Source organism: Scyliorhinus canicula, chromosome 2, assembly GCF_902713615.1.
Source record: "Scyliorhinus canicula chromosome 2, sScyCan1.1, whole genome shotgun sequence".
Lineage (NCBI taxonomy): Eukaryota > Metazoa > Chordata > Chondrichthyes > Carcharhiniformes > Scyliorhinidae > Scyliorhinus > Scyliorhinus canicula.
The window spans coordinates 208,692,240-208,719,163 of record NC_052147.1 but is presented as its reverse complement, the minus strand read 5'-3'; the positions used below and the strand labels follow the sequence as shown (position 1 = coordinate 208,719,163).

Below are 26,924 nucleotides of genomic sequence, written 5' to 3'. Positions count from 1 at the left end.
AGGGGAAGCATTAAATGGGTATTTTTCGTCAGTGTTTACACTGGAGAAAGACAATGTTGTCGAGGAGAATACTCAGGTACAGTCGACCAGGCTAGATGGGATTGAGGTTCACAAGGAGGAGGTGTTAGCAATTTTGGAAAGTGTAAAAATAGGTAAGTCCCCTGGGCCAGATGGGATTTATCCTAGGATTCTCTGGGAAGCAAGGGAGGAGATTGCAGAGCCTTTGTCCTTTATCTTTATGTCGTCTTTGTCGACAGGAATAGTGCCGGGAGACTGGAGGATTGCAAATGTTGTCCCCTTGTTCAAGAAGGGGAGTAGAGACAACCCTGGTAATTATAGACCTGTGAGCCTTACTTCGGTTGTGGGTAAAATGTTGGAAAAGGTTATAAGAGATAGGGTTTATAATCATCTTGAAAAGAACAAGTTAATTAGCGATACTCAACACGGTTTTGTGAAGGGTAGGTCATGCCTCGCAAACCTTATTGAGTTTTTTGAGAAGGTGACCAAACAGGTGGATGAGGGTAAAGCGGTTGATGTGGTGTATATGGATTTCAGTAAGGCGTTTGATAAAGTTCCCACGGTAGGCTATTGCAGAAAATACGGAAGTATGGGATTGAAGGTTATTTAGCGGTTTGGATCAGTAATTGGCTCGCTGAAAGAAGACAGAGGGTGGTGGTTGATGGCAAATGTTCATCCTGGAGTTCAGTTACTAGTGCCCAACTCGGAGTGCCCAACAAGTCAATTAAAGCGACGCTGCGGTTTGAGATCGTAGGACCTGACAGAGCATCCCTGCTCTGTGCTCGGGCCTGCAAGCTCCTGAACCTGGTTCAGCGAGTCCACACCATGTCATCCCCACAGGCGACAGCCTCACCTGATGAAAACTTCCAGGCTGAAATTGATGACATCATCACACAGTACCACAGCGTGTTCGACGGAATGGGCAAGCTCCCATACCGATACAAAATCCTGCTCAAACCAAACGTCACCCCTGTAATTCACGCAACACGTCGGGTGCCGGCACCCCTCAAGGACCGCCTCAAGCAGCAATTACAGGACCTCCAGGACCAGGGCATCATATCAAAGGTCACAGAACCCACGGACTGGGTCAGCTCCATGGTCTGTGGCAAGAAGCCATCAGGGGAGCTTCGAATCTGCATCGACCCCCAGGATCTAAACCGCAACATCATGAGGGAGCATTACCCGATACCAAAACGAGAAGATTTGACCAGCGAGATGGCTCATGCCAAATTCTTTACGAAGCTGGACGCGTCCAAGGGGTTAGGCAAATACAGCTGGACGCTTCCAGTCGCAAGCTGTGCACATTCAATACCCCATTCGGTCGCTACTGCTACAACCGGATGCCTTTTGGCATCATCTCTGCTTCAGAGGTATTTCACCGCATCATGGAACAGATGATGGAGGGTATCGAGGGGGTGCGAGTGTATGTTGACGATGTCATAATCTGGTCCACAACTCCTCAAGAATACATAGATCGCCTCAAGCAGGTATTCCACAGAATCCATGAGCATGGTCTCCAGCTCAACAGGGCCAAGTGCTCGTTCGGTCAATCAGACATCAAATTCCTTGGTGACCACATCTCGCAGCAAGACGTGCGGCCAGATGCTGACAAGGTTTCGGCGATCAATGCCATGAAGACACCAGAGGAGAAGAAGGCAGTCCTCCGTTTTTTAGGGATGGTCAACTTCCTCGGGAAGTTTATTCCTAACATGGCGTCCCACACCACAGCCCTCCGCCATTTCGTCAAAAAGTCGACGGAATTCCAGTGGCTGCCCGCTCATGAGAAAGAATGGCGTGAGCTGAGGGCAAAACTCACCACAGCCCCATTTCTGGCGTTCTTCGACCCAAGGAGACCAAAATATCCACTGACCCGAGCCAGGAAAGTATTGGGGCGGTGCTCCTCCAACGGGATGACTCCTCATCCTGGGCTCCAGTTCCGTATGCCTCCAGAGCCCACTGAGCAATGGTACGCTCAGATTGAGAAGGAATGCCTGGGCCTCCTGACGGGACTGCATCAAGTGCATTCCACATCGACCCAGCCTGCCCAACACATCATGTACCGGATGTAATTGCGGAGGACCAAACCGGGTTTGTAAAGGGGAGGCAGCTGGTGGCCAACATAAGAACGCTACTCAACGTGATTATGATGCCCCCGGAGAGTAGGGAAGGAGAGATAGTGGCAGCGATGGATGCTGAAAAGGCCTTTGACCGGGTCGAGTGGGATTATCTGTGGAAGGTATTAGGACGGTTCGGGTTCGGGGTGGGGTTCATCGACTGGATTAGGCTTTTGTATCAGGCCCCGGAGGCGAGTGTAAGGATGAACAGGACGACATCGGACTTCTTTAGACTGCACCGTGGGACAAGACAGGGCTGCCCTCTCTCCCCACTGCTGTTTGCGCTGGCCATAGAGCCGCTGGCAATTGCACTGAGAGCTTCTAGGGGCTGGAAAGAGATGGTCCGGAGGGGGAGTGGAACATAGAGTCTCGCTATACGCAGATGATCTGCTGTTATATGTATCGGACCCAATGGTGGGGATGGACGGTATTATGGCAACCCTGAGGGAATTTGGCCGATTCTCCGGATACAAACTGAACATGGCTAAGAGCGAGTTGTTTGTAATTCAGGCGAGGGGGCAGGAGAGTAGGCTGAAGGGGTTGCCGTTCAGGTTAGTGGGGGAGAGTTTCCGATATTTGGGGATTCAGGTGGCATGGAACTGGGGCAGGTTGCATAAGCTCAACCTGTCCCGACTTGTGGAACGAGTGAGGGAGGAGGTCCAGAGGTGGGATGCGCTCCCGCTGTCACTGGCGGGGAGGGTGCAGACTGTTAAGATGATGATTCTCCCGCGGTTCTTGTTTGTTTTTCAGTGTCTCCCCATCTTTATCCCGCAGTCCTTCTTTAAGAGGCTGAATAAAATTATTCTGGAATTTGTATGGGCAAGGAAGTCCCCGCGGGTGAAGAGGGTGATGCTTGAAAGGAGCAGAGGGGAAGGGCGGCTGGCGCTGCCGAACTTCAGCAACTATTACTGGGCGGCCAACATAGCGATGATAAGGAAATGGATGGAGGTTGCGCGGTCGGTTTGGGAGCGGATGGAGGGCTGCTTCATGCAGGGGCACTAGCTTAGCAGCCCTGGTTACGGTGCTCCACCAGCCCGATAGTGGTGGCGGCTCTTTGGATCTGGGACCAGTGGAGGAGGCATGTAGGGGAGGTAAGAGCATCGGTGTGGACCCCAATCTGCGGCAACCACCGATTTGCCCCGGGGAACATGGACGGGGGTATCGACTGTGGAGGAGGGTGGGGATTGTGAGGATGGGGGATCTGTTCCTGGAAGGGAACTTTCCGAGCATGAGGGCGCTGGGGGAGAAGTTTGGGCTGGCGAGAGGGAACGACTTTAGATACTTGCAGGTGAGGGATTCTGTACGCAGACTGGTGCCGTCCTTCCCACGGGCAGAATTCTCCGCAGGGGGCCGAATTCGCTCCCCGCACCTAATTCACTCCCACCCGGGGGGCGAGGAGCGGGCCTCCGTCTTTCTCGGCAGCGACCTCGTCACACCGAGAATGTGAAGTCATCTGTGCATGCGCGGGTTACCGGTTCCAACCCGCGCATGCGCGGATGACTTCATCGCGCAGACGGCATGAACCCGCGCATGCGCAGTGGCCATCATTTTCCTCAGCCGCCCAGCAAGACGTGGCAGCTTGATCTTGCCGGGCGGCGGAGAGGAAAGAGTGCGTCCGTTTTGGACGCTGGCCCGACGACCGGTGGGCACCGATCACGGGCCAGTCCCCGCCCAAGCACAGTCATGGTGCTCCCGTCCTAATCGAGCCCTGAGATGCCCCAAATGGGAATCTGGCGCCCGTTTCACGAATGCAGCGACCAGGTGTGGTTGCCGTGTTGAAACGGGCGTGAAGGGCCGGCCGCTCGGTCCATCGGGCTCGGAGAATCGCTGTCCGCCGTGATAAAAACGGCGAGCGGCGATTTTTCTGAGTGGGGGGGGGGGGAGAATCACGGGGGGCGCTAGGGGGGCGCTAGGGGGGCGTGAAAAATGTCAGGGGGCCGTCCCGCGATTCTCCCAGGCCACGTGGGGAGCGGAGAATCGCGCCCCACGTCTCCCACCGAAGGGGAGGCAGGACAGGGTAGTTTCCAGGGGAGAGGTGGGAGAGGGTAGAGTTTCAGACTACAAGGAACTAATGGGAGCTGAGGATACGCAGACCAAGGACCTGAAGCTTAAGTGGAGGGGGGAGCTGGAGGACGGTATTTGGGCAGAAGCCCTGAGCAGAGTAAACACAACCGCAACATGCGCCAGGTTCAGCCTGATCCAGTTTAAGGTCGTGCACCAGGCCCAAATGGCGGTGGCCCGGATGAGTAGATTCTTCGGGCTGGAGGACAAGCGTGCTCGATGCACCGGAGGGCCGGCTAACCATGTACACGTGTTCTGGTCATGCCCTAAACTCAGGGGGTATTGGCAGGGATTCGCAGATGTCATGTCCCGGATATTGAAAACTGGGGTGGTAATGAGCCCGGAGGAGGCAATCTTTGGGGTTTTGGAGGACCCGGGAGTCCAGGAAGAGAGAGAGGCCGACGTTCTGGCCTTTGCTTCCCTGGTAGCCCGGCGACGAATACTGTTAGCATGGAGGGACCCAAAGCCCCCGAGGGCTGAGGTATGGCTATCGGACATGGTGAGCTTTCTTGGCCTAGAGAAAGTCAAGTTCGCCTTGAGAGGTTCGCTACTAGGGTTCGCCCGAAGGTGGCAGCCATTTATTGACTTCTTCGCAGAGGACTAAGCGTCAGCAGGGGTGGGGGGAGCATGGGGGGCAAGGGTAGAGTAGAGTAGAGTAGGGGGATATTGAGGCAGGTGCGTGCGTGAACAGAGTCGTGGTTTGCACTATATTTAATTTGTAATTTGTGTCTTGACTTATTTTTTTTGTACCGTACAATGTCACTTTTTCTATATGCCTAAAATACCTAAATAAAATTGTTTGTTTAAAAAAAAATGAATATGGACAAGGTGTGGCAGTGGTGGGAAGGAGAAGGGATAGAGTGGATTAGGATGGAGGAGGAATCTTGTAAGGGGTCTAGTTTGAGGGCTATGGTGACGGCAACATTGCCAACGGTTCTGAGTAGGTATTCAGGGAGCCCAGTGGTGCAGTCCACGGTGAAGATATGGAATCGGCTGAGGAGGCATTTTAGGGTGGAAGGGAGGTCGGTGCTAACGCCGCTGTGGGAGAATCATGAGTTTGAGCTGGGGGGGGTGCATAGTGTATACAGGAGGTGGAGGGAAGTGGGGCTGGTCAAGGTGAGGGACTTGTATTTGAGGGAAGGGTTCGCCAGTCTGGTGGAGCTGAGGGAGAGGGTAGAGCTGCCAAGGGGTAATGAGTGCAGGTATCTGCAGGTTAGGGACTTTGCACGAAAGGTCTGGAGGGGTTCCCGAGGTTGCCGGGATACACCCTGCTGGAGCGACTGCTGCTTCCAGATGTGGAAGGGGAGGGAAAAATTGGAGAATATATACAAGTGGCTGGGGGAGCAGGGAGGTGAGCAGATGGTGAAGATCAAGGAGAAATGGGAAGCGGAATTGGGAATGGAGATCAATTGGGGAGTATGGAGTGAGGAATGAGGAACAGCGAAGGGTAAACAGGACCTCCTCTTCTGCAAGGATGAGCCTGATACAGTTTAAGGTGGTGCACAGGGTGCATGTGACTCGGGCGATAATGAGTGGGTCTTTCAGGGGGAAGCAGATGAGTGTGAGAGGTGTGGGCGGGGGCCAGCGAATCATGCGCACATGTTTTGGGGTTGCGAAGAATTGGGAAGATTCTGGGCGGGAGTGTTCACAGTCTTAGCCAGGATAGTGGAGGAGGAGGTAGATCTGGACCCTTTGGTGGCGATATTTGGGGTTTCAGAGAAGCCGGAGCTCATGGAGAGGAGGAAGGCCGATGTCGTGGCCTTTGCCTCTCTGATTGTACGGCGGCGAATTTTGTTGGGAGTGGCGGTCAGCATCGCCACCGGGGATAGCAGCATGGTTGGTTGGCCTGTACGACTTCCTGCGGTTAGAGAAGATAAAGTATAAGTTAAGGGGCTCAACGGGAGAGTTTGAGAAAAGGTGGGGTATGCTTGTGACCGTGTTTGAGGAGCTATTTGTCGCAGGGGGGTGGGGAGGTGGATGATGGGGAGAGGGGGGTGTGAAAAAGGGGAAAAATCTGTACAGACCGTATCGTTGATTGTTCAGAAGTATGTTTCCCGGGGTGTTTACTTGCTGTAACCTGCTTTGATCCAAATTTGTAATAAAATACGTTTTAAAAAAAGGATACTAGCTGGAGAACTGCGTACCAGAGGTGGTGGCAGAAGACCCAACAGGCTTTGTCAAGGGTAGACAGCTACCATCGAACATCAGGCGCCTGCTGAACGTGATAATGACCCCATCCATGGAGAGAAAACCAGAGGAGATCGTCTACCTGGACGCAGAAAAGGCCTTTGACAGTGTCGAATGGAAGTAACTCAAAGAGGTACTGGAGCGGTTTGGGCTTGGAGCAGGGTTCATCACCAGAGTTAAACCCCTGTGCAGTGCTCCCACAGAGAGCGCACAGACGAATACCACCAGCTCTAAGTACTTCCAGCTACACAGAGGCACAAGGTAGGGAATGCCCCTTGTCCCTGCTGCTGTTCGCCCTAGCAATCGAAGCACTAGCGATCGTGTTCAGGGCGGCGAAGAATTGGAAGGGGATCAGAGAGAATACAGAGAGCACAGAGTCTCGCTCTATGCGAATGACCTGCTCCTCCACATTTTCGACCCACAAAGCAGCCTGGAGGAATCATGGCGCTCCTGAAAGAGTTTGGAGCCTTCTCGGGCAAAAGTGAGATCTTCCTGGTGAACTCGCAAGGGGGAGAGGTAGCGTTGGGAGGAATACCATTTAAAGAAGCCAGACACAAATTCCGCTACCTGGGGATTCAAATCGCCTATGACTGGACACCAATCCACAAATGGAACCTGATCAGTCTGGTGGATGAAGTAAAAAAGGACCTGCAGAGATGGGACATACTCCCATTCTCCCTGGCAGGGAGAGCGCAGGTGATCAAGATGAACGTACTGCCCAGGTTGCTCTTCCTGTTCATAAACTGATCTACATCTCTACGACCTTGTTCAACGCATTAGAAAAACTGATCATGGCATTTGTGTGAGAGGGGGGAAACCCTAGGAACCCAAAAAAGTTACTGCAGAGAACGAGAACCATTGGGGCCTAGCCCTCCTAAACCTGCAACATTAACACTGGGCGGCAACTGCGGAAAGGGTAAAGGGAGATAAAGGAGCCAGAAGCCAGGTGCGTGCGAATGGACCTCCCTCCGGGCCCTGGTCACGGCTGCGCTCCCATCCCCACCGAATAAACAATCCATGAGCCCAGTGGTGATTGCAACACTCTGGTCATGGAACTAACTGCGGCAGTACTTCGGATTAACATAAACATCCGTTAAAGCCTCCATCTGCAACAACCACAGGTTCGTGCCAGCCATAATGGATGCCACCTTAAACAGTGCAGACAGGATGGGGGGACGTTGACAGTTAGGAACTTCTATACAGACAACAGACTGACAACACTTGAGGAATGAACAGAGAAGTTCCAGCTGATGGGTGAAATGAGCTAAGATACATGCAGGTCAAAAACGTCTTACTAAGAGACCGCCACAACAATCACTGTTTGAGGACTTACTGGATACGGACATCCTAGGAAGGGGGAACTGTGGCAGTCTGTATGGGAGACTAATAGGAAGGGCAGATACACCACTAGACAAGGCAAGGGAAAAGTGAGAGGAAGAGGAAGAAATAGGGTGGGGATTCTGGAGCGAAGCACTGCACAGGGTTAACTCCACCTCCACATGCACAAGGCTAAGCCTAATGCAGCTGAAAATGGCATACAGAGCACAGAGAATGAGCTCCTGGAGATGGAGGACGAATGCGAATGGTGCCAGACATGGCCACATGTTCTGGTCTTGCCCCAGATTTGCTGGGTTCTGGACAGCTTCTTTGGGTGGCAGGGTAGCACAGTGGTTAGAACTGTTGCTTCACATCGCCAGGGACCCGTGTTCGATCCCCGGCTTGGGTCACTGTCTGTGTGGAGTTTGCACGTCTCCTTGTGTCTGTGTGGGTTTCCTCTGGGTGCTCCGGTTTCCTCCCACCAGTCTCGAAAGACGTACTTGTTAGGTGTATTGGATATTCTGAATTCTCCCTCAGCGTACCCGGACACGCGCCGGAATGTGGCGACTAAGGGAGTTTCACAGCAACTTCATTGCAGTGTTAATGTAAACGTACTTGTGACATTATTAAAGATTATTATGTTCAAGGTGGTGGTGATGAGGGTGGAGCCATGCCCAAGAGTGGTATCAGAACAGCCAGATCTCTTCATGGGGAGCAGGGCTGACACCCTGGCCTCCCTAATCGCCAGATTCCTGCTCGGCTGATGATCAGCAGCACCACCCAAAGCTGCAGAGCGGCTGGCCGACCTGGTCGGAATTTCTCGAGGTGGAGAACGTTTGACGGAAGAGGGCTTCCACAAAACATGGGGGCCATTCACCCAGTTGTTCCAAGAACTGTTTGTAACCAACATCCAATAGGCCAGAGGAAGGGAGAGGGAAGCCACGGTATAGTAATAAACACAAACAGAAGAGGGGGGGAGAGGGGGGAGATAAAGAGGCCTGGAGCTCAACATGCCCAGCAAATAACATAATACACAGCGTCATGCCAATCAAACAGGAACGGCACATAAGAACAGATGAGGGAAGACGATCAGATGGGCAGGGGTCAGGAAGAAAAGGGGGAGAGGGAGGCAGGGAACCCAGCTAGAACTAAACGCCTACCAGAGGACGTAAAACAAGAAGCTGTTACCGTTGTAAATAATGAAAGACAACTGCTGTAAATAATGGAAGACGACCGATGAATATATATTTTTGTTTGTGATGTGCGTTCACGCTTATTTTTGTTCTGTATAATATGAAAAATCCTTAATAAAAACATTTTTAAAAAAATTAACCAAGTGCGACATCAAGGAGACCATACAAAATTGAAAATGAGAATCAAAAGGGTGGAGGCGGGCAGGGTTTGAGCAATTCAGGGGCCTGTTCGTAAGGGGCAGCTTTGTGAAGTTAGAGGACATGGAGGAAGAGGATGAAGAATTCCACAGATTCACCACCCTCTGGCTGAAGAAATTCCTTCTTATCTCTGTCTTACAGGATCGTCCCTTTAGTCTGAGGCTGTGGCCTTGGGTTCTAATTTTCCTACAAGTGGAAACATCCTCTCTATGTCCACTCTATCCAGGCCTCACAGTATCCTCTAAGTTTCAAAAAGACCCCGCTTATCTTTCTAAACTCCAACGAGCACAGACCCAGAGTCCTCAACCGCTCCTCATATAACAAGTTCTTCATTCCAGGGATTATTCTTGTGAACCTCCTCTGGACGTTTTCCAAGGCCAGAACATCCTTCCTTCGACATGGTGCCCAAAACTGCTCACAATACTCCAAATGGGGTCTGACCAGAGTTTTATACAGACTGAGAAGTACATCCCTGGCCTTGTATTCTAGCCCTCTCAACATGAAAACTACCATTGTATTTGCCTTCCTAACTGCCGACTGAATCTGCAGGTTAACCTTAAGAGAATCTTGAACCAGGACTTCCAAGTTCCTTTGTGCTTCTGATTAAATCAGCATCCGGACTTGGTGACAAACCATTAACGTTTGTTCCAACTTGGCAGCAGGTGAGGGGCAGGTCCAGGCACAATCCCGGTTCAAGTGGCTGGTAGTAGGCCTGAGCCGGCAGTGCGCTGGGGAGGTGGTCCAGCCAGGGTCTGGCGGTGGGCCCAAGTTAGTGGAAGGACTATCCCACATCCAGGCAAGGCGGGAAAATCAAGGAGCAGAGTGGAAAAGGAGAAGGGCATAAGTGAATGGGGTTTGATTGAGTGAATGGGGGTTGATTGAGGATGGGAAGGCATGAATGAGTGTTTTGGAGGAGTACGGTCTAATTATTGCTTTTGATACCTTTCACCACTTCTGATCACATTTGATTTCAAAGATGGCAATGAGCGCTGCTAACTGAATGAAAAACATACTCATCATTAAACCTCAATATCAAATGATTGATGATCATTTTTGTGAGCACTGAACACATTTGAACGTAAATCCCTCCCCACGCTGGAGCAAGACATTTGCTTAACATAGAAAGTCAGATGGTAAATATGTGAAATTGTTTTCCTTCACATCGCTGGAAAAAATGTCAGTGGTGAGTAGTACAAAGTACTTTTCCCAAGGTAAAGTTTTACTTTCTCTCTCATTCCTTGATTGAACAACACATCATCACCATCATCATGTAGCCTTTTTCGCATTTTAACATTTGTAAATTATCGCACCTGAAAACTTGGGTTACTCCATTATCAAATTCACAAAAGAAAGAAATGATGACTTTCTTTAACTATTATTAAGTATGCAGGGAAGTTTTAAGGAAGAACCAGCAAGGTGCAAAATCTCCCAGAAAGTGTACACAGCAAACACCAGAAATGTTGCTGTGAAAACACATTAAACACTACACATCAATACCATTCAGACAATTTTTGTGAATGCTTTTAGAAGTTATCTTGCGTTTTCAATAACTCTTGAGTATCATTCTAATATAGAAGCTAAAAATGTAATCATCATATCCAAACGTCAAAGAAATTAATAAACTTACCCACAAGTTCTACTACTGGCAAAACAGAAGATTTCTTCAAAATGACCATCACATTCAAGATGGTGTACATCAGGGCCTGGTTTCTCCATTCTGGAGACTAAGTGCGCCGCCGGTGGAGAATTTCAGTAACTGCATGCTGTCACTCAGAGCACTGGCCAGGAGCGATTCATGTCATGCAAATGGGCCAGCATGCAGCCCACATGCAGCCGAGTCCTAGCCTGGCAGACGTCTAAGTCGCTGGGGTTGGGATTCGTGTTCAGAGCCTGACAAGCTGATGCAGCTATCAAGTGGGCCACTCAGCACATACTGTCATTACAGGCAAGAAGATGGCTGCATGAAGGCCAGCATCAAGATACCTGGATGCTGACATTGAACACAGGCTGGATGCCATCGTGGACGGGAGGGACTCCTTCTTCCCCAGAGTGGGGGGCAACTCAAGCCCTCTATATACTGAGCAAAGCCTGGGATCAAGTGGCAGCGGCTGTGAGTGCTGACAGCCTCATCAAGAGGCCGGCACACGTAAGAAGATGAACAACCTACTTTGATCAGCACAGGTGAGTAACCACCTATGTGCCCCTGGCATCACTCCCTTCCCTGACTCTTCACATCTGCCCCCAATCCTCCAGAGACCAATAACACCCCACCTGCCTGTAATGAGCAGCACAGTGGTTAATACATTAACACTGCAATGAGGTTACTGTGAAAATCCCCTCGCACTGCTGCCTCACAGCGTCAGAGGCCCGAGTTCGATTCCAACCTTGGTAACTGTCTGTGTGGAGTTTCCATGTCCCCATGTCTGCGTGGGTTTCCTCCGGGTGCTCCGGTTTCCTCCCACAGTCCAAAGATGTGCAGGTTAGGTGAATTGGCTACGCTAAAAAGTGCTCTTAGGTGGGGTTACAGGGATAGGGTTGGGGTAAGGGCATAAGTGAGTTGCTCTTTCAGAGGATCGGTGCAAACACGTTGGGCCGAATGGCGTCCTTCTTCACTGTAGGGACTCTATGATGTCTCTTACAACCCAACCTGCACAAGCCCCCAACACATATATTGCACATACATGCCACCAGCTGCAACCCCCCCCCCCCCCCCCCCCCCCCCCCCCCCGGCCCCAGCATCTCTCTTTGTCCTTTGTGTCCCAAAGGATAAAGCAGGCCATAATCACCGGGAGCGGGCATCCCAGATATTTGAGTCCACCCCCCCCCATCCAATGGAAAGGACCGTGCAACTTGCGAGGGAGGCCAGTGGGTGGAATGGAATTCTGTATGTGGCAACCAAGTGAGAGTCCAAAGCAACGCAGATGTTGCTCCAGCAAGTGAGTCACCCCTCTCCCACAGGCCAGTCCATCCCAAGATCTCGCCCCATGTCTTTTGTCTTGCAGGATCCCCATCATACGAGGCCGGGCCATCCAGGGTCGCTGCCCCTCATTCAGAACATCCCAGAGAATGACTCCGGGGAAGACACTGACATCTGAGCATTGTTTTCACCTGCGCCATCCACCATCATACAGACTACCATCTTGGTTGGTAATGCTGGCAATCAGGCTCCTGGGTCACCCTCTGGTGAGCACCACACACATGGAGCAGCAGATCAGGTGGAGGCAGGGACCCTCGAGGGAACAGACGGTCAGTGGGCTGGCTGATCCCAGAGTAGCTGACACCCCGAGAGATGTTGTGCTTCTGGAAAAGATGATCCCATTACTGGTGCAGATGCAAAAAACAGAGTCAGAATCAACAGGAGGGGGTGACAGCAACTTTCCAGCACCTGCAAGTACAGCGGAGCAGTCCAGTCACCTTTAGGAGGAGATGGTGCCGACAGTGCTTGCTGCCCAGGTGATGTACCGTCAATTACCACAAGACAAGAATGGTGAAACAATCGAGGCTTTATTGCACAAGATGTTGTCCCTCCTGTAGCTGGAACCAGAATAGGAGCAGCGCAGGAGAGCATACACTTTTATACGCTGCCTGCTGGGAGGAGAAGCAGGCAGGGATTTACCGTAGTACTTGTAATACACGGGCAGTGCCGTAATACATACAATATATCACTTGTGGTGTTTACCACATTCACCCCCTGTTTAAAAAGAGTCCGGTGGGGGTGACAAAAACATTACAGATTACGTCTGTCGGGGGCTTTGACTCTCCGCTGCTGTCACCTCAGTCCAGGTGGTGATGTGGGCGCCGACGTGGTCACCTGCGACTCCGGGAGTGTGTTGTTCACATCTTCGTCACCCCTTAGTGGATCCAGTGGGAGGACGGATCCTGCTGGGGGGGTGCTGTGGTGAGGTTCGCTGGAGGGAGGGTGGGTGGTGCAGGGGTGAATGAGGCAACCGGGGGGGGGGGGGGAGGAACGGTGTCAGGTCAGGGGTCGTGGGTGCGGACCCAGCGGGTGCCAGGTCCCGGAGGGAGACTGTGTCCTGGCGTCCGTTGGGGTGTGCCACGTAGGCGTACTGCGGGTTTGCATGGAGGAGGTGGACTTTCTTGACCAAGGGATCCGATTTATGGCTCCGCACATGCTTCCGGAGGACGACGGGTCCAGGAATTGTCAGCCATGTTGGGAGCGAGACCCTGGGGACTTCCTGGGAAAGGCAAACACACATTCAAGAGGGGTCTCATTAGTGGCGGTGCAGAGGAGCGACAAGATGGAGTGGAGAGCATCAGGGAGGACCTCTTGCCAGCGGGAGACCAGGAAACTCCTAGACTGAAGGGCCAGCAGGACGGCCTTCCAGACCGTCCCGTTCTCCCTCTCCACCTGCCCGTTTCCCTGGGGCTTGTAGCTGGTCATCCTGCTGGAGGCGATGCCCTTGCTGAGCATGAACTGACGCAGCTCATCATTCATGAAAGAGGATCCCCGATCACTGTGGATGTAGGTGGGGAAACCAAACAGAGTGAAGATGCTGTGCAGGGCTTTAATGACTGTGGCATAGTCATGTCAGGGCATGGGATGGTGAAGGGGAACCGGGAATACTCGTCGATTATGTTGAAGAAGTACACATTGCGGTCGGTGGAGGGGTGGGGCCCTTTGAAGTCCATGCCGAGGCGCTCAAAGGGGCGGGAGGCCTTCACCAGGTGCGCTCTATCTGGCCAGTAGAAGTGTGGCTTGCACTCTGCGCAGACTTGGCAGTCTCTGGTTACGGTCCTGACCTCCTCAATGGAGTAGGGCAGGTTGCGGGCCTTGACAAAATGGAAGAACCGGGTAGCTGAGGTGATAGTGGAGAGCCCAGAGCCGGTCTTCTAGTGCGCTGGCACATGTACCGCGGGATAGGGCATCAGGGGACTCATTGAGCTTCCCCGGGCGATACAAGATCTCATAGTTATAGGTGGAGAGATTGATCCTCCACCTCAAGATCTTGTCATTTTTGATCTTACCCCGCTGCGTATTGTTAAACATAAAGGAAACCGACCGTTGATCAGTGAGGAGAGTGAATCTCCTGCCGATCAGGTAATGTCTCCAATGTCGCACAGCTTCCACAATGGTTTCGGCTTCCTTTTTGACAGAGGAGTGCCGAATTTCGGAGGCATGGAGAGTGCAGGAAAAGAAAGCCACGGGTCTGCCCGCCTGGTTGAGGGTGGTGGCCAGAGCGATGTCTGATGCTTTGTTCTCCACCTGAAAGGGGAGGGTCTCTTCGACCGCGTGCATCATGGCCTTGGCGATGTCCGCCTTGATGTGGTTGAAGGCCTGGCAGGCCTCAGCCGTCAGGGGGAAAACTGTGGACTTGATGAGTGGGCGGGCCTTGTCCGCATAATTCGGGTCCCACTGGGCGTAATACCAGAAAAACCCAGGCATCGTTTCAGGGCCTTGGGGCAGTGGGGGAGAGGGAGTTCTAGGAGGGGGCGCATGCGGTCGGGGTCAGAACCAAGGGCTCCATTTTCCACTACGTAGCCAAGGATGGCTAAGCGATTGGTGCGGATCACACATTTCTCCTTATTGTAGGTGAGGTTCAGGAGTTTGGCAGTATGGACGAATTTTTGGAGGTTTGCGTCATAGTCCTGCTGATCGTGGCCGCAGATGGTGACGTTATCTAGGTACGGGAAGGTGGCCCGCAGCCCGCAACCATTCGGTCCATCTCTCGCTGGAAGAACGAGACCCCATTGGTGACGCCGAAGGGAACTGGAAGGAAGTGATAGAGGCGGCCATCTGCTTCAAATGCAGTGTATTGGCGGTCCTCCAGGCGGATGGGGAGGTGGTGGTTGCGGACTGCAAGTCAACTGTGGAGAAGACTAGATATTGCACAATCTGATTGGCCATGTCAGATATGCTTGGGAGGGGGTACGCGTCGAGCTGTGTGTACCAGTTGATTGTCTGACTGTAGTCAATGACCATCCTGTGTTTCTCCCCAGTCTTCATTACCACTACTTGAGCTCTCCAGGGGCTGTTGCTGGCCTCAATGATCCCCTCCCGCAGAAGCCGTTGGACCTCCGACCTGATGAAGGTCCTGTCCTGGGCACTGTAACGTCTGCTCCTAGTGGCGACGGGTTTGTAGTCTAGGGTGAGGTTCGCAAACAGTGAAGGTGGATCGACCTTCAGGGTCGTGAGGCCGCAGACGGTGAGGCGGGGGGGGCAGGTGTCCTCCGAATTTCAAAGTAAGTCTTTGGAGATGGCATTGAAAATCAAGGCCTAGCAACAGGGCAGAGCAAAGGTGGGGGAGGAGGTAGAGGGGCCTGAAGTTGCTGAACTCTACGCCCTGAACGGTGAGGTTCGCGACACAGTAACCCCGGATTTCAACGGAATGGGATCCGGAGGCCAGGGAGATTTTCAGGGTTATGGGGAGTACCGGGAGGGAGCAGCGCCTTACCGTAGCAGGGTGGATGAAACTCTCTGTGCTCCTGGAGTCAAAGAGGCAGGTCGCCTCGTGCCCGTTGATCTTCACCGTCGTCATAATGGTCGCGAGGTTGGAGGGCCGAAGCTGATCCAGGATGATGGAGGCGAGCTGCATAAGATGTTGGGAGGTCCTGGGCTGCTCAGCGGTGGCGGAGGTATCAGTAGGCAGCGAACGGCCAGACGAGCAGGGGTCCTGAGGAGCGGTCCAAAATGGCACCAAAGATGGTGGCGCCCATGGCGGGTGGCATCAAAGATGGCGCCGTCCACAGGCCGCACTTGGCTTGTGGTGGAGAAGATGGCGGAGCCCCTGGATTGCACGTGGGGGGTGTATAAATGCCGGGCCTGGAAACAGCGGCGACCGACCGGGCCTGGCAGACGGAAACAAAGTGCCCCTTCTTCCCGCACCCGTTGCAGGTCGCACTCCACGCCGGGCAGTGCTGCCTGGGATGTTTGTTCTGGCCACAAAAATAACACTTGGGCCCCCTGGAGTTGACTGGCTGCCGCACGGCGCAGGCTTGCGATGAGGTCGAGTCGGCAGCTGGTGGGGCCCATGATGCCCACGAGGGTGCCACGCAGTTGGGGGTTTAGGACTCCAGATTAGGGGAGGCCACTTCTAGTGAATTCACAAGCTGCCTAGTCTCTGCAAGATCGAGTGTACCCCCTTCCAATAGTCACTGGCCAAAGTACGTGGACTTCGTGCCTGTGACGTAAGCGTCTCTGATTAATAGTTCGGTGTGTTGGACTGCCGAAACTGCCTGACAGTCACAGTTTCTACCGAGAATCTGTAGAGCCCGCAAGAAATCGTCCAGAGTCTCCCCCGGGAGTTGCCGTCTCGTGACCAGGCGTACACTTGATTCACCGTCTTAACGTAATGTCCCTTTAGTAGCGTCATTGCTTCTGTGTAGGTGGGCGCATCCCAGATGAGGGGAAACATTTCAGGGCTCACCCGTGAGTAGAGGACTTGGAGCTTCTGAGAGTTCTTCAGTGGCTGCTCTGAGGTAGCCTTCGAAGCAGGCTAGCCAGTGGTCGAAGGTGGACGTGGCGCTGGCTGCATGGGGGCTCTGCTGCAGGCATCCATCTTTTAAAATCTTGTGCAATAAATTGATGTACTGTCAATTACCACAAGACGAGAATGGTGAAACAATCGAGGCTTTATTGCACAAGATGTTGTGCCTCCTGTAGCTGGAACCAGAATGGAAGCAGAGCAGGAGAGCACACACTTTTATACGCCGCCTGCTGGGAGGAGGTGGTGTTCACAGTGGAAGATCTGGGGCAAGACATCAGGGCCATGTGTCAGGCCCTCCAAGGCTTGGGGCAGACTGTCATGTGCATGGCTGAAGTGTAGGACAGGTGGACATTGTCCAGGGCACAGTTGGACATTACTGCGGCTCTCCAGACCTTGATCCATTCACAAAGGATCATGGCTGAGGGCATCGAGAGCATTGACCAGACGCTAAGAGATCATAACCAGACACTGAGGGACATGGCACAGTCGCTCAGGAACATGTCTTAGTCTCAGCGTCCCATGGCTGAGTGCTTCGCGACCATAGTTTAGACAAAGACAGGCCTCCAGGTGACTGCGTGTCAGCTTTGATGTACTGTCAATTACCACGAGACGAGAATGGTGAAACAATCGAGGCTTTAATGCACAATATGTTGTGCCTCCTGCAGCTGGAACCAGAATAGGAGCATCGCAGGAGAGCGTACACTTTTATACGCCGCCTGCTGGGAGGAGCCAGCAGGCTGGGATTTACTGCGGTACATGTAATACAGTGGCAGTACCGTAATACATGTAGTGTGTTACCAGTGGTGTTTACCACGTTCACCCCCTGTTTAAAAAAAAGTCCTGCAGGGGTGAAGAACAACTTTACAGATTGAGTCTGTAGGGGGCTTTGACCCTTCGCTGCGATTGCCTCAGTCCTGGTGGTGGTGTGGTCACCTGCAACTCTGGGAACGTGTTGTCCTCTCCTTCGTCACCCCTTCGTGGATCCAGTGAGGGGACGGATACTGCTGGGATGGGGGCCACGGTGAGGTTCGCTGGTGGGAGGGTCCACAGTCTCCAAAGGACAAACTCCAAGGGCATCCTGGAGCAGAGGGTGAGTCAAGCAGAAGGCATCCTCTACTTCTGTTGTGCTGCTGGGGTAACACATAGAAGAAGCGGACGGGCACAAATTACTAGAAAGATAGATGGCACTTACGTTGGCATGGGTGTAGTAGAGAGTAGATAGTAGTACTCACCATTAAACACTTCTGCATTACCAGTCCAATCAGCCTCTAACCTCTGTCTCATGGTGTAAAGGATGGGCTGGGTGTTGTTCGGTGGCCCATGACACATGAACATCCCACATGTTTGCACCCTCACCCAGAAGTGGCAGGGTATGGGGGGGGGGGGGGGGGGGGCAGCAGCGCAAACCCATCATGTACGATAGTATCCCCAGTGAGTAAGCCCTAACCGTCCACCATCTACCATAAGCAACCCACCGCCCACTCCCTCCACAAAAAAACATATTTGGGCCCCCTGAGAAAGAAATAAGTAATTGCCCGCTCGCATGCAGGGATCACCCGAGTGGACAGTGGTTTGTTATCTCAAAGACAGGTGTTAGACTTTGTCAGACTATTAGGCGCAGCAGACCTCATCTCACATGAGTCGTAATTATCCTCCATCCCACGGGCAAGACCCGCTGGTACTGTCAACCCAGGACCAACACGCTGTGGTGAGCCCCTGAGGGGGAGCTGTGGAAGTGGGAAGGAATGGAAGGCTTGTTGGGGGGGTAGGCTGGAAGGACTGGGAGAGGCGTTGAAGGGGGAGGGGGAGACAGGAGGGGAAAGGGATGAAAGAAGGAGCTGCTGGTGGCCTGGCCCCCTTGTTGGCAAATTGGGAGGTGATGAGGATGTCCCATTTGCGGCAGCCTTGGATCACACATTGCGTGGCCTGACGTACCAGCTCCTGTTCCGTGCCCGGGTCTTCCTGGAAATCATTCTCATCCTCCTCGTCAGGTGAAGCCTGCCGTTCGTCGTCCGCCTCCATCATGTCGCCCCACTGCTGCGTGATGTTATGAAGGATGTACTGCTGTGCCACCTTCAACATGTCCACCGTGCATTCACCATCCACCTACCCCTCTGAGATGATGTGGTCCGCACTGCATCCCTATCCTCATCAGTAACTGGCCTGTGATGTGGGGAGCCTCTAGCCTCACCACCCCTCCCTACCAATAGGGGTACCGGTGGATGCCGCAACCAGTGTTAGTGATAGGCTCTATGGCCCTGTCCTGTTTCTCCCAGTGGGATCTACTGTGGGTTCTTCACTGAGCGAGCCTTATGCTCTCCTGTCACTGGTGAGGCTCATACTCTGAGAGGAGCAGTGTGTCAGAGAGGGTTGTGGGCTGCCACATGACCAGAAGTCCGCAGAGCATTTTCAGGATGCAGCCAGCAGTCTAAACAGCCAGGAGCCTCTAATTTGCAGTTAGAGGGTGGGTTTAAATTAATTTATATAGTAATGGGGGTCTCGGCCAGGGCACCCCGATTGTGAGGGGAACACCAAGAGTCCACGCACCTGCCACCAAGTCATTCCCACGACTCCCTGAGGTCCAGGCATACACTACCCAGCAAGCCCGATATGTTTCAAAAGTTTTCTTATCACTTTACCCCCACACCCCCCGCCCTCAACGGCTTTGGCACCGGAGCCCTGTTTGTAAGTACTTGCACCAAATCATGCCCACATGACTCCTGGCTGTGAGGGCTGGAGCAAAATGGGGGGTGGAGGATCCGGCCTTCCAGCCGTTAATCAGATTTAAATACATGCAAACCGGTGCCGCTCACATGGGGTTGATCATTGACCTCCTACCCTGCAGAAGACGGCTATTTGGCCCATCAAGTCTACCCCAGCCCTTTGAAAGGGCACCCTTCCTAACACCCTCTATCCCTGTAACCCCACCTGCACATCTTTGGACTGTGAGAGGAAACCTAGGCAGACACGAGGAGTCTGTGCAAACTCCACACAGGCAGTCACCCAAGATCAGAATCGTACCTGGGTCCCTGGTGCTGTGAGGCAGCAGTGCTAACCAGTGAGAGACCCTCAGTTCGTTGAGACCAGTGGTGGGGTGGCGGGGCAGCAGAGCATTACAACGGGTCTGGTGCTTTGTGGCAATCCTCTTTTTCCATGCAACCCGCCATTCTCCACCTGATTGGGAATCCCGATACCAACGTGGACAATAGAGAATCCACCCCCAAAATGTAATATTTAAATTGTTTGCTTTGCACATCTTCACACTCACTTCTCCCATGGAAGGATGGTGTTGGATGCCAGAAAGGTTTTCCAGCTGAATGACAACCTGTTGAACCATGTTGTGAGCTCTCTTTCCATTCCTATCAAGTCCTAAAGTGGGACTTGAACCCTTACAGTTCAAAGGCATGAGGACCATAAGTTGAGCCACAAGATCTCCATCACACTGAGATAAAAGAGGAAGAAAGCAATTTGCAAACATTTACAGCTTCCCCTCATTGGTTTTAGCATTTTGTAACTAACTATAACAACCAAAATTGTGGCCTTACTACCACTGACATACTACTGAGCAATGTCATGAGAGAGTCACGGGAGAGCTGTCTAAAAATATACTACTCCTGAAACCAGAGCTCAATCCAAGCTGTGTTCATTTCCAATAGCAAAAAAATTAAATGCTAGTATATTCAGCAGGTCAGATATATGGAGTGAGAGAGAGGAAGAGATAACTTTTTAGGTCAATTATGCTGTCTGACTTGTTGAATTATTCCTGTATTTTATGCTTTTAATTTCAAATTTCCAGCATCTGCAGTATTTTGTTTTCTGCATTCTTTTCTGCGGAATTGTTCACTAAATTCCGACTTACCATTGAAATACGAAGCTCTAATAAAGCTTACTAAACACTAAGAAACATTTTTGAAAACCATACCTCATCTAAGGTTTCAAGGGTGACCAAGTCATCAGTCATCTTCTGACTGCTTCCCTCTGAGGCTCTCATGTGTCTTTGTCTGGGGTTTTTTTGCCTGCTTAAAGCAAAGTTAAAAATAATATCCAGTGAATAGATTTGTAACATTTCACAAAAGAAAAGAATGAGTGTCCCTTTTAATTAAATGTGCACATAATTTCACGGACTACACTGACAAACTGAGGTATTTGAAAGATTGTTTGCTTTATTTAAGTAAATCATGAAATCCTGTAATTAATCATTTAATCTTCATCAAAAATTGCACAAATTAAGCAATAAATGCATAAAGTTCCAGAACAGAGTAACTTTGAACAATAATTGTGTCTCTGTTTATGTGTAACATGATAATCATCTGTTCATTAGGATGTTCACAAATGTGCCAGCGGTAGAAACATTATTTGTTGATGTCAAAAGAAATTTATTGTGTTTTTTATCAACCGACCTCCACTTAATTATCTAAAACCCAATTCTGGCCATCTGTTTTTCCAAAGTACGCAAAATCAATTCTTATTTATATAGCATCTAAGGTAATAAAACATCCCTAGGTGTTTCACAGGAGCAGTTTAAAGCAAAATCTGACAAAAGAACACTTAATTGGCCCGCAACTTCCTGGGAGTGGATTGCCACTCCATACAAATTTACCTGCACTTAAATTCTAAAGTGACTGCCTCGCCTAACCTTCCAGACTCAGGCCGGGTGAGACTGAAGCATGTCCACAGGTCCAGTGGCGAGTGTAAAAGGAACAGAGCGAAGGAGGACACTTTTCCATTTTACGGCACTAGATGACGTAAAGCAGGTGAGTTTAAAGGTCCCATTGAATGGGAGATGGTAAGTTTCTACGGTAAGTGAATGAGATGTTGGGGTATGGAATTCGGACATGGGCAGGTAGGGGGTTTAGACACGGTGGGGGTAGTTGGGCATCAGTGGGGTAGTTAGACATCAGTGGTGGGGGGGAAGAGAGTTAAACATCTGGGGTAGTCGGATATCAAGGGATCATGAGAGAGCTGGACATTATTAGGCGGGTGGAGTCAGACATCGGGGGGGTGGAGTCGGACATTGGAGGTGGGGGAATCGGACGTCAGGGGGCTAGAGATTTTGTACATCAGCCGGTTGGTTGTTCAGACATCCGAGTGGTAGTCGGACAGTGGAGTCCGGTGTCAGACATCGGAGAGGTGGAGTTGAACTTTGGGGAGGAAAGTAAGAGACTGGCGGAATGGAGGGCTTCGGACATCAGGGAAGTGCAGGGGTTTGGAAATCGGGGCGGGGGGGGGGGGGGGGGGGAGTCAGACAACGGGAGTGGGTGCGGGTGGACAAGTATGTCAGTGTGGGGTCAGACCTGGTCGGATCGGGAGGTCAAGTCGCCGCGGGGGGTGTGGGGAATCCTATACCATGGTGGAGGGGTGGGGAATAACTTGGGGCTGGGAAACGTAGTTGTGAAGGGGTGTGGGGTTGTCCTGTGTGGGACTCGGTTTGGGTCTATAAAATAATTACTCTGAAGATAGAATAGCTTATTTTCCTTCTAACTCTTTCACAGTAATTATGAGTGTACAACTGGCAGAAATATCCGATGTTACTGATTTAACTTGCTTTGTCAGATGGCTTCCAGAGCAGCACAATTGACTGAGGAAAGTTAAGTCCTTCTGGAAAATTGCCAGCTAAACCCTTAGCTGGGAACTTCCGAGAGGGATTCCCCAGCACATCTTTCGGGTACCCCCCAAGTCTGGCACTAGGATACCAGGGACTTATGGATCATTATCTCATTGTTGTTTCTTGCAACTTTCAGCACACAAACTGGATACCCTGTTTCCTCTATACAACACTAATAGACTTCAAAATGCGTTGTTAGCTACAAAATGCTTTGGGAGATCCAGCGGTCATGAAAGGTGCCATATAAATGCAAGTTTCTTGTTTTTCTTTCAAGACCTCATCCACGTGCAGCACCACAACAGCACAACAACCTATCAACTTCATCAACTTTAAACAGAAGTAGAGAACTCATGAGGGTTTGTATGCTTTCGTAGCATCGCTACCTTTGGGCTAGAAGCTCCATGGCCATAGAAGACGCATTCATAATGTGGCCAAACAGGTTGATTATCAGCCTACAAATCCTTCTATTGTACCTATGGCAACCAGTGAGAGCAGGAGAGTTTCCGATTCAGCTAGAAGCTGCAGAAGGCACTGGTAAACGACTGCTGCAAATTGCCTGGGATAACCATAAATCCATGTATGGCAGCCCAAGGTCACCAACATCTTGAGGGAGAGGAAACTCACAGCACTTCAAAAAACTCAAACAGAGCTGGTAGAAATTAATTAACAGCCAACCTGAAAGTAGTAGATTATCCCTTTAAATTGCACTACATGGGACCCTTCTTGCTGCTGAATACACGTTCAGTTTTGCTTGGTTAAGAGAGGGTGTTATCAAAAACAGCAAGGTTAAAAATGACACCTCTACAGTTAAATCAGCTTTAATTGTTGACTGATGCCATTATCTGCCTACTACAGATAAATCCAGCAACACTCAACAGTTGTGATCATGGCCTGGACAAAATGGGGTCCAGTTAAAGGCCACACTAGGAGCATTGAAATTACAGGTGTTGCGGAGCTGAATTAGCCACTGTGTTTTAAACTTATTTTATTAAATAGCCCTTCACAAACAACAGCTGCATCCTGCCACTCTCTGGTCACATCCAAGTATTGCAAACAACCTGTAAACAAAAACTTTCTGTACTAACTGACATAGAAGTGTTGCAAACATTACATAAATATGCACATTTAGTCATTTGTAAGTAATATTTCTATGACAGATTTGGACTATATTCTGCTATAATTACATCACAGTCCTACAAACTATTTTAGCAATACACCTGTATCACCTGCATTATGAAATGTAATTGCTCACTTTTGTCGCATTTGCAGTTACTATTAGTTTTAAATTCCAAAATATCTCAGTTAAAACTATTTTATTGATATTATTGTGTCATACCTTGTTTTTGCTGAACACTCCTGCTGTTGTGCTTTGATCAGACCAGCTAATTGCTGTTGTAGGGTCACCTCCTTCCCACAAGCCTGCTTAATAAATGGGTGTTTCAGTAAGGACGCAACTGATGGGCGTTTTTCAAAGTCCTTAATCAGACATCTGGAGAAAGTAGGAAAAGTGACAAATAAAAATACTGGACATGGTCATTTAAATACTGTAGAGAAATAATCACATTTTTTAAACGTTTACCACAAACTGAGAAGATATGATACAAATGCTATGGTGTTATCTAATCTTGGTATTTAATAGTGAAATGTTTTTTTTTTAATTAGCCAATAAACCCAAACAAACAATTTCAAAATTGTGTAAGAATTTCAGGAAGGAAAAATCAATGTCCATTTTTATCAGTTTAGTAAAGTTCTGTGAGGAATTAAAATGGATAGAAATTGTATCCAAAAGCCAACATTTATGAAGAATGAAAGACGCTAAAAAAATCAAAAATCAAAATAATTTTATTAGTTTACAGATTTCAACTTGGATCAATAGTTTGGGACATTAATGTTGCTTAACTTGATAGTATGTCATTTTCACCTAAATGAAAATAAATTAAAAAGTGGATAGTTGATTTAGCACTGTTTTTAGATCTCATTCAATCACTGTTTAAGGTAAAAAGCCATCATCCACTGTTTTTTCATAAACATTTTAAATCTCTTTCACAAACTAGAATCTGAATTTAAAATGTCCATGCAGGCTACAATCTTTATTGCTGACACAATTATTATATCACACATTTCAGAAAATGATGGAAAATTAAACAGACATAATAAGCATGCTTATACATGGAAACAGATCTGATTTATAAAGTTAAATAAGCTTCACCTACCATTAAATGAGAGATAAAATATAATTTCTTGAACTACGATTGTACTGGCAAGTGATAAGCAGCTAGTATCATTGGCTGCTCCTTTGTTTACCCCAGTTTCACAATCGCTCTAATGCCTCCAAGGATATTCCACACCCTCTTCAATGTGCTCTCCAGTTACAGTTTGTGTGTTGGTTGCCACTATCTCACACATTTATTTCTGCATTTTCCTGGCAGTGATGTAAGCAGGATTTGCTGGGTGCCGTTTGTGCTCATTATTGTACTCTGCAGCTCGCCATAGTCAAGCTGAAAAATGGTGACTTATCTCATCCCCCTTTCCAATGCATTTGATAACACCTATCAATAAGTTCATCCAAGCAGTGAAATTAATCATTTTACCTATTCTCCCAATCAATTTAATTTACAGCCTCCAACTACTGACTGCCAGGACCAATGTTTAAAAGACATTATTGAGAAATAATATTTAATAATAAAGACCTGATCTGTACCAATATATTTTACATAAAATGGTTAAGTATGTAAAAAGTAAGGATTTTCATTTGCTACCTAACTATGCAAAATTGCCAGTGACGTTTCGGATTCCGGGAATGACATCAAATTATTTTTATTATTTCATTCTAATTTAATTTCTTGAAAAATATTTTTGCTGTGGCAAAATTAAGTTTATGGGTTCTACTTTAATAAAATGTAGTTTTGGATTTCAATTATGTAGTATGTAATTATTAATTTGTTTTGTTAATATGCAACATCAGCCAGACAGCTTGCGATGCAGCTCACACCACCACCTCCCAATTTGAGGGGGTCAGGAACAATCACCCACCAGCAGAAAACAAATAAACTCAAACCCCAGTGACAGTCAATCTCTTATCTTGTTTGACATTCTGGCAGCCTTCATCAGGCTTTCTTAGCTGAAAATTAATTCTCAGAATTCATTAGTGTCACTACATTAACCATAGGTTGCAGCCATTTGCTGCCATCTAGCAACTAGGCATCTAAACACCATTCCCATTTTGTCACACTGAGCAGCTATTTGCTGCCATAATTGGAAGCTGAGGATAAGGCATTTATTACCCGTGAACAAGAACAGACACCTACATATGGTTCTGTGGGACGTGGCTTGAAAATCTGCAGACAGCTTGTAGTTGCTGATAACATTGTTTGTGTCGCTCTGCCTTAATGATGTAAACTGCCATTTTGTTATTAGTAAATCAGATGGCTGCATTGGAAAGCCTTACTTTAATACTTAGGAAAAGAATATTCAGCTATGAATAGGCAAAAGGTGAGTACAGACTAGGCAGTTACAGAACAGAAGTATTAGCAACACATATTACGTCAACTCAGACAGCATTTGAGTTTTGATCAGAATAGGAAATTATTGGTTTCAAACAAACGTACCATTCTCAAAATTAAACACGATGAGGAGCTCCGAATATGTGCCAATGTGCCAGGAGCTGTTTCCATCAACGCTTTGAACTTATTTACATATTCATTGGAGGATCTCCAGCACAAAGCCTGTATAGATTTCCAGACTGTGCATCGTGTTTGACCCCAGATTAGCTTCCATTCGCCTATCTGTTCCCTCACCAAGATTGCCAACTGCCAGCTCCGTAATATTGCCCACCTCGGCTTCAGCTCATCTACTGCTGAAACCCTCTTCAATGGTTTTGTTATTATGGTGAATGTATGATGCCAATAATCCACCATTGTATTTGTATCTGTGCTGTTGCCCTTGTGTTTGTATCAGTGCTATACTGTTGCCCTTGTGGGCTTCTCCGATGGGCCATTGTATGGCATTATCCATAGGGGGGCATGTATGTGCTCTGCCCATGGCTCCTCCCCTTGAAGGGAGGTATGAAGATCAGTCAACCTGTAACCGGTTCTCAGTATTGGATCAGTCACAGACAGGCACTGTTCTAAATTGATTAAAGCCATAGTTTACTTCTACTCTTGTCTCGAGTGAATTGATGGCCGCATCAATTTAATCAACTTAAACGCAACTATGGAATCGGCCCTCAAACCTGACCGACTCGAACTCGATCCGCAGGCTGCGGAGGCAAAATAAATTTTTTCGCACTGGCTCCGCTGCTTCAAGGCCTATCTTGCAGCCTTCTGCATGCCTTCCATCACCAACAAACAGAAGCTGAGCCTCCTCCATGCACGGGTGAGCCTTCGAATCTCTGTTCAACTTGACGAGGCCTCCTCCTACGCAGACGCCCTCGCGATACTCGAACGCCTCTATGGACGGCTCATGAACGAGGTCTATGCACGACACATCGTCACCACTCGCCGCCAGCATCCGGGGAATCGCTAGAAGACTACCTACATGACCTCAAAGTCCTCGCACGCAGCTGCAACTACCAGGCCAATACAGCCACTCAACATATGGAACTCGCCGTCCGAGACATTGACGTGGCGGGTGTCCGGTCCAACTACGTGAGACAGCACCTACTCGAAAAGGGGGGCCTGGGCCTGGATCAGACGGTAAAGTTAGCCTCCTCTCTGGAAGTAGCGTTCCAGAGCCTTGACGCGTTCCCGGCTGACCACTCGAACCCCTCGTGGACCCCCGACCAAAG

At 49.7% G+C, this 26,924-nt stretch overlaps 1 protein-coding gene across 5 annotated transcripts in view; it reads right to left on the bottom strand.

Moving 5' to 3' along the window:
* The window catches only part of myo3b (myosin IIIB), an 881,575-nt gene that overhangs the window by 596,263 nt on the left and 258,388 nt on the right, over positions 1-26,924 (bottom strand). For 4 of the 5 annotated variants that reach the window (XM_038789471.1, XM_038789472.1, XM_038789474.1 and 1 more), the window contains 2 exons: positions 23,475-23,627; positions 20,456-20,552 (listed from right to left, as the gene is read on the bottom strand). In XM_038789471.1, coding sequence (XP_038645399.1) covers positions 20,456-20,552; positions 23,475-23,627 — 250 coding nt within the window. The remainder of the gene's footprint in view (positions 1-20,455; positions 20,553-23,474; positions 23,628-26,924) is intronic. The other variant, XM_038789473.1, reaches the window with a different exon arrangement.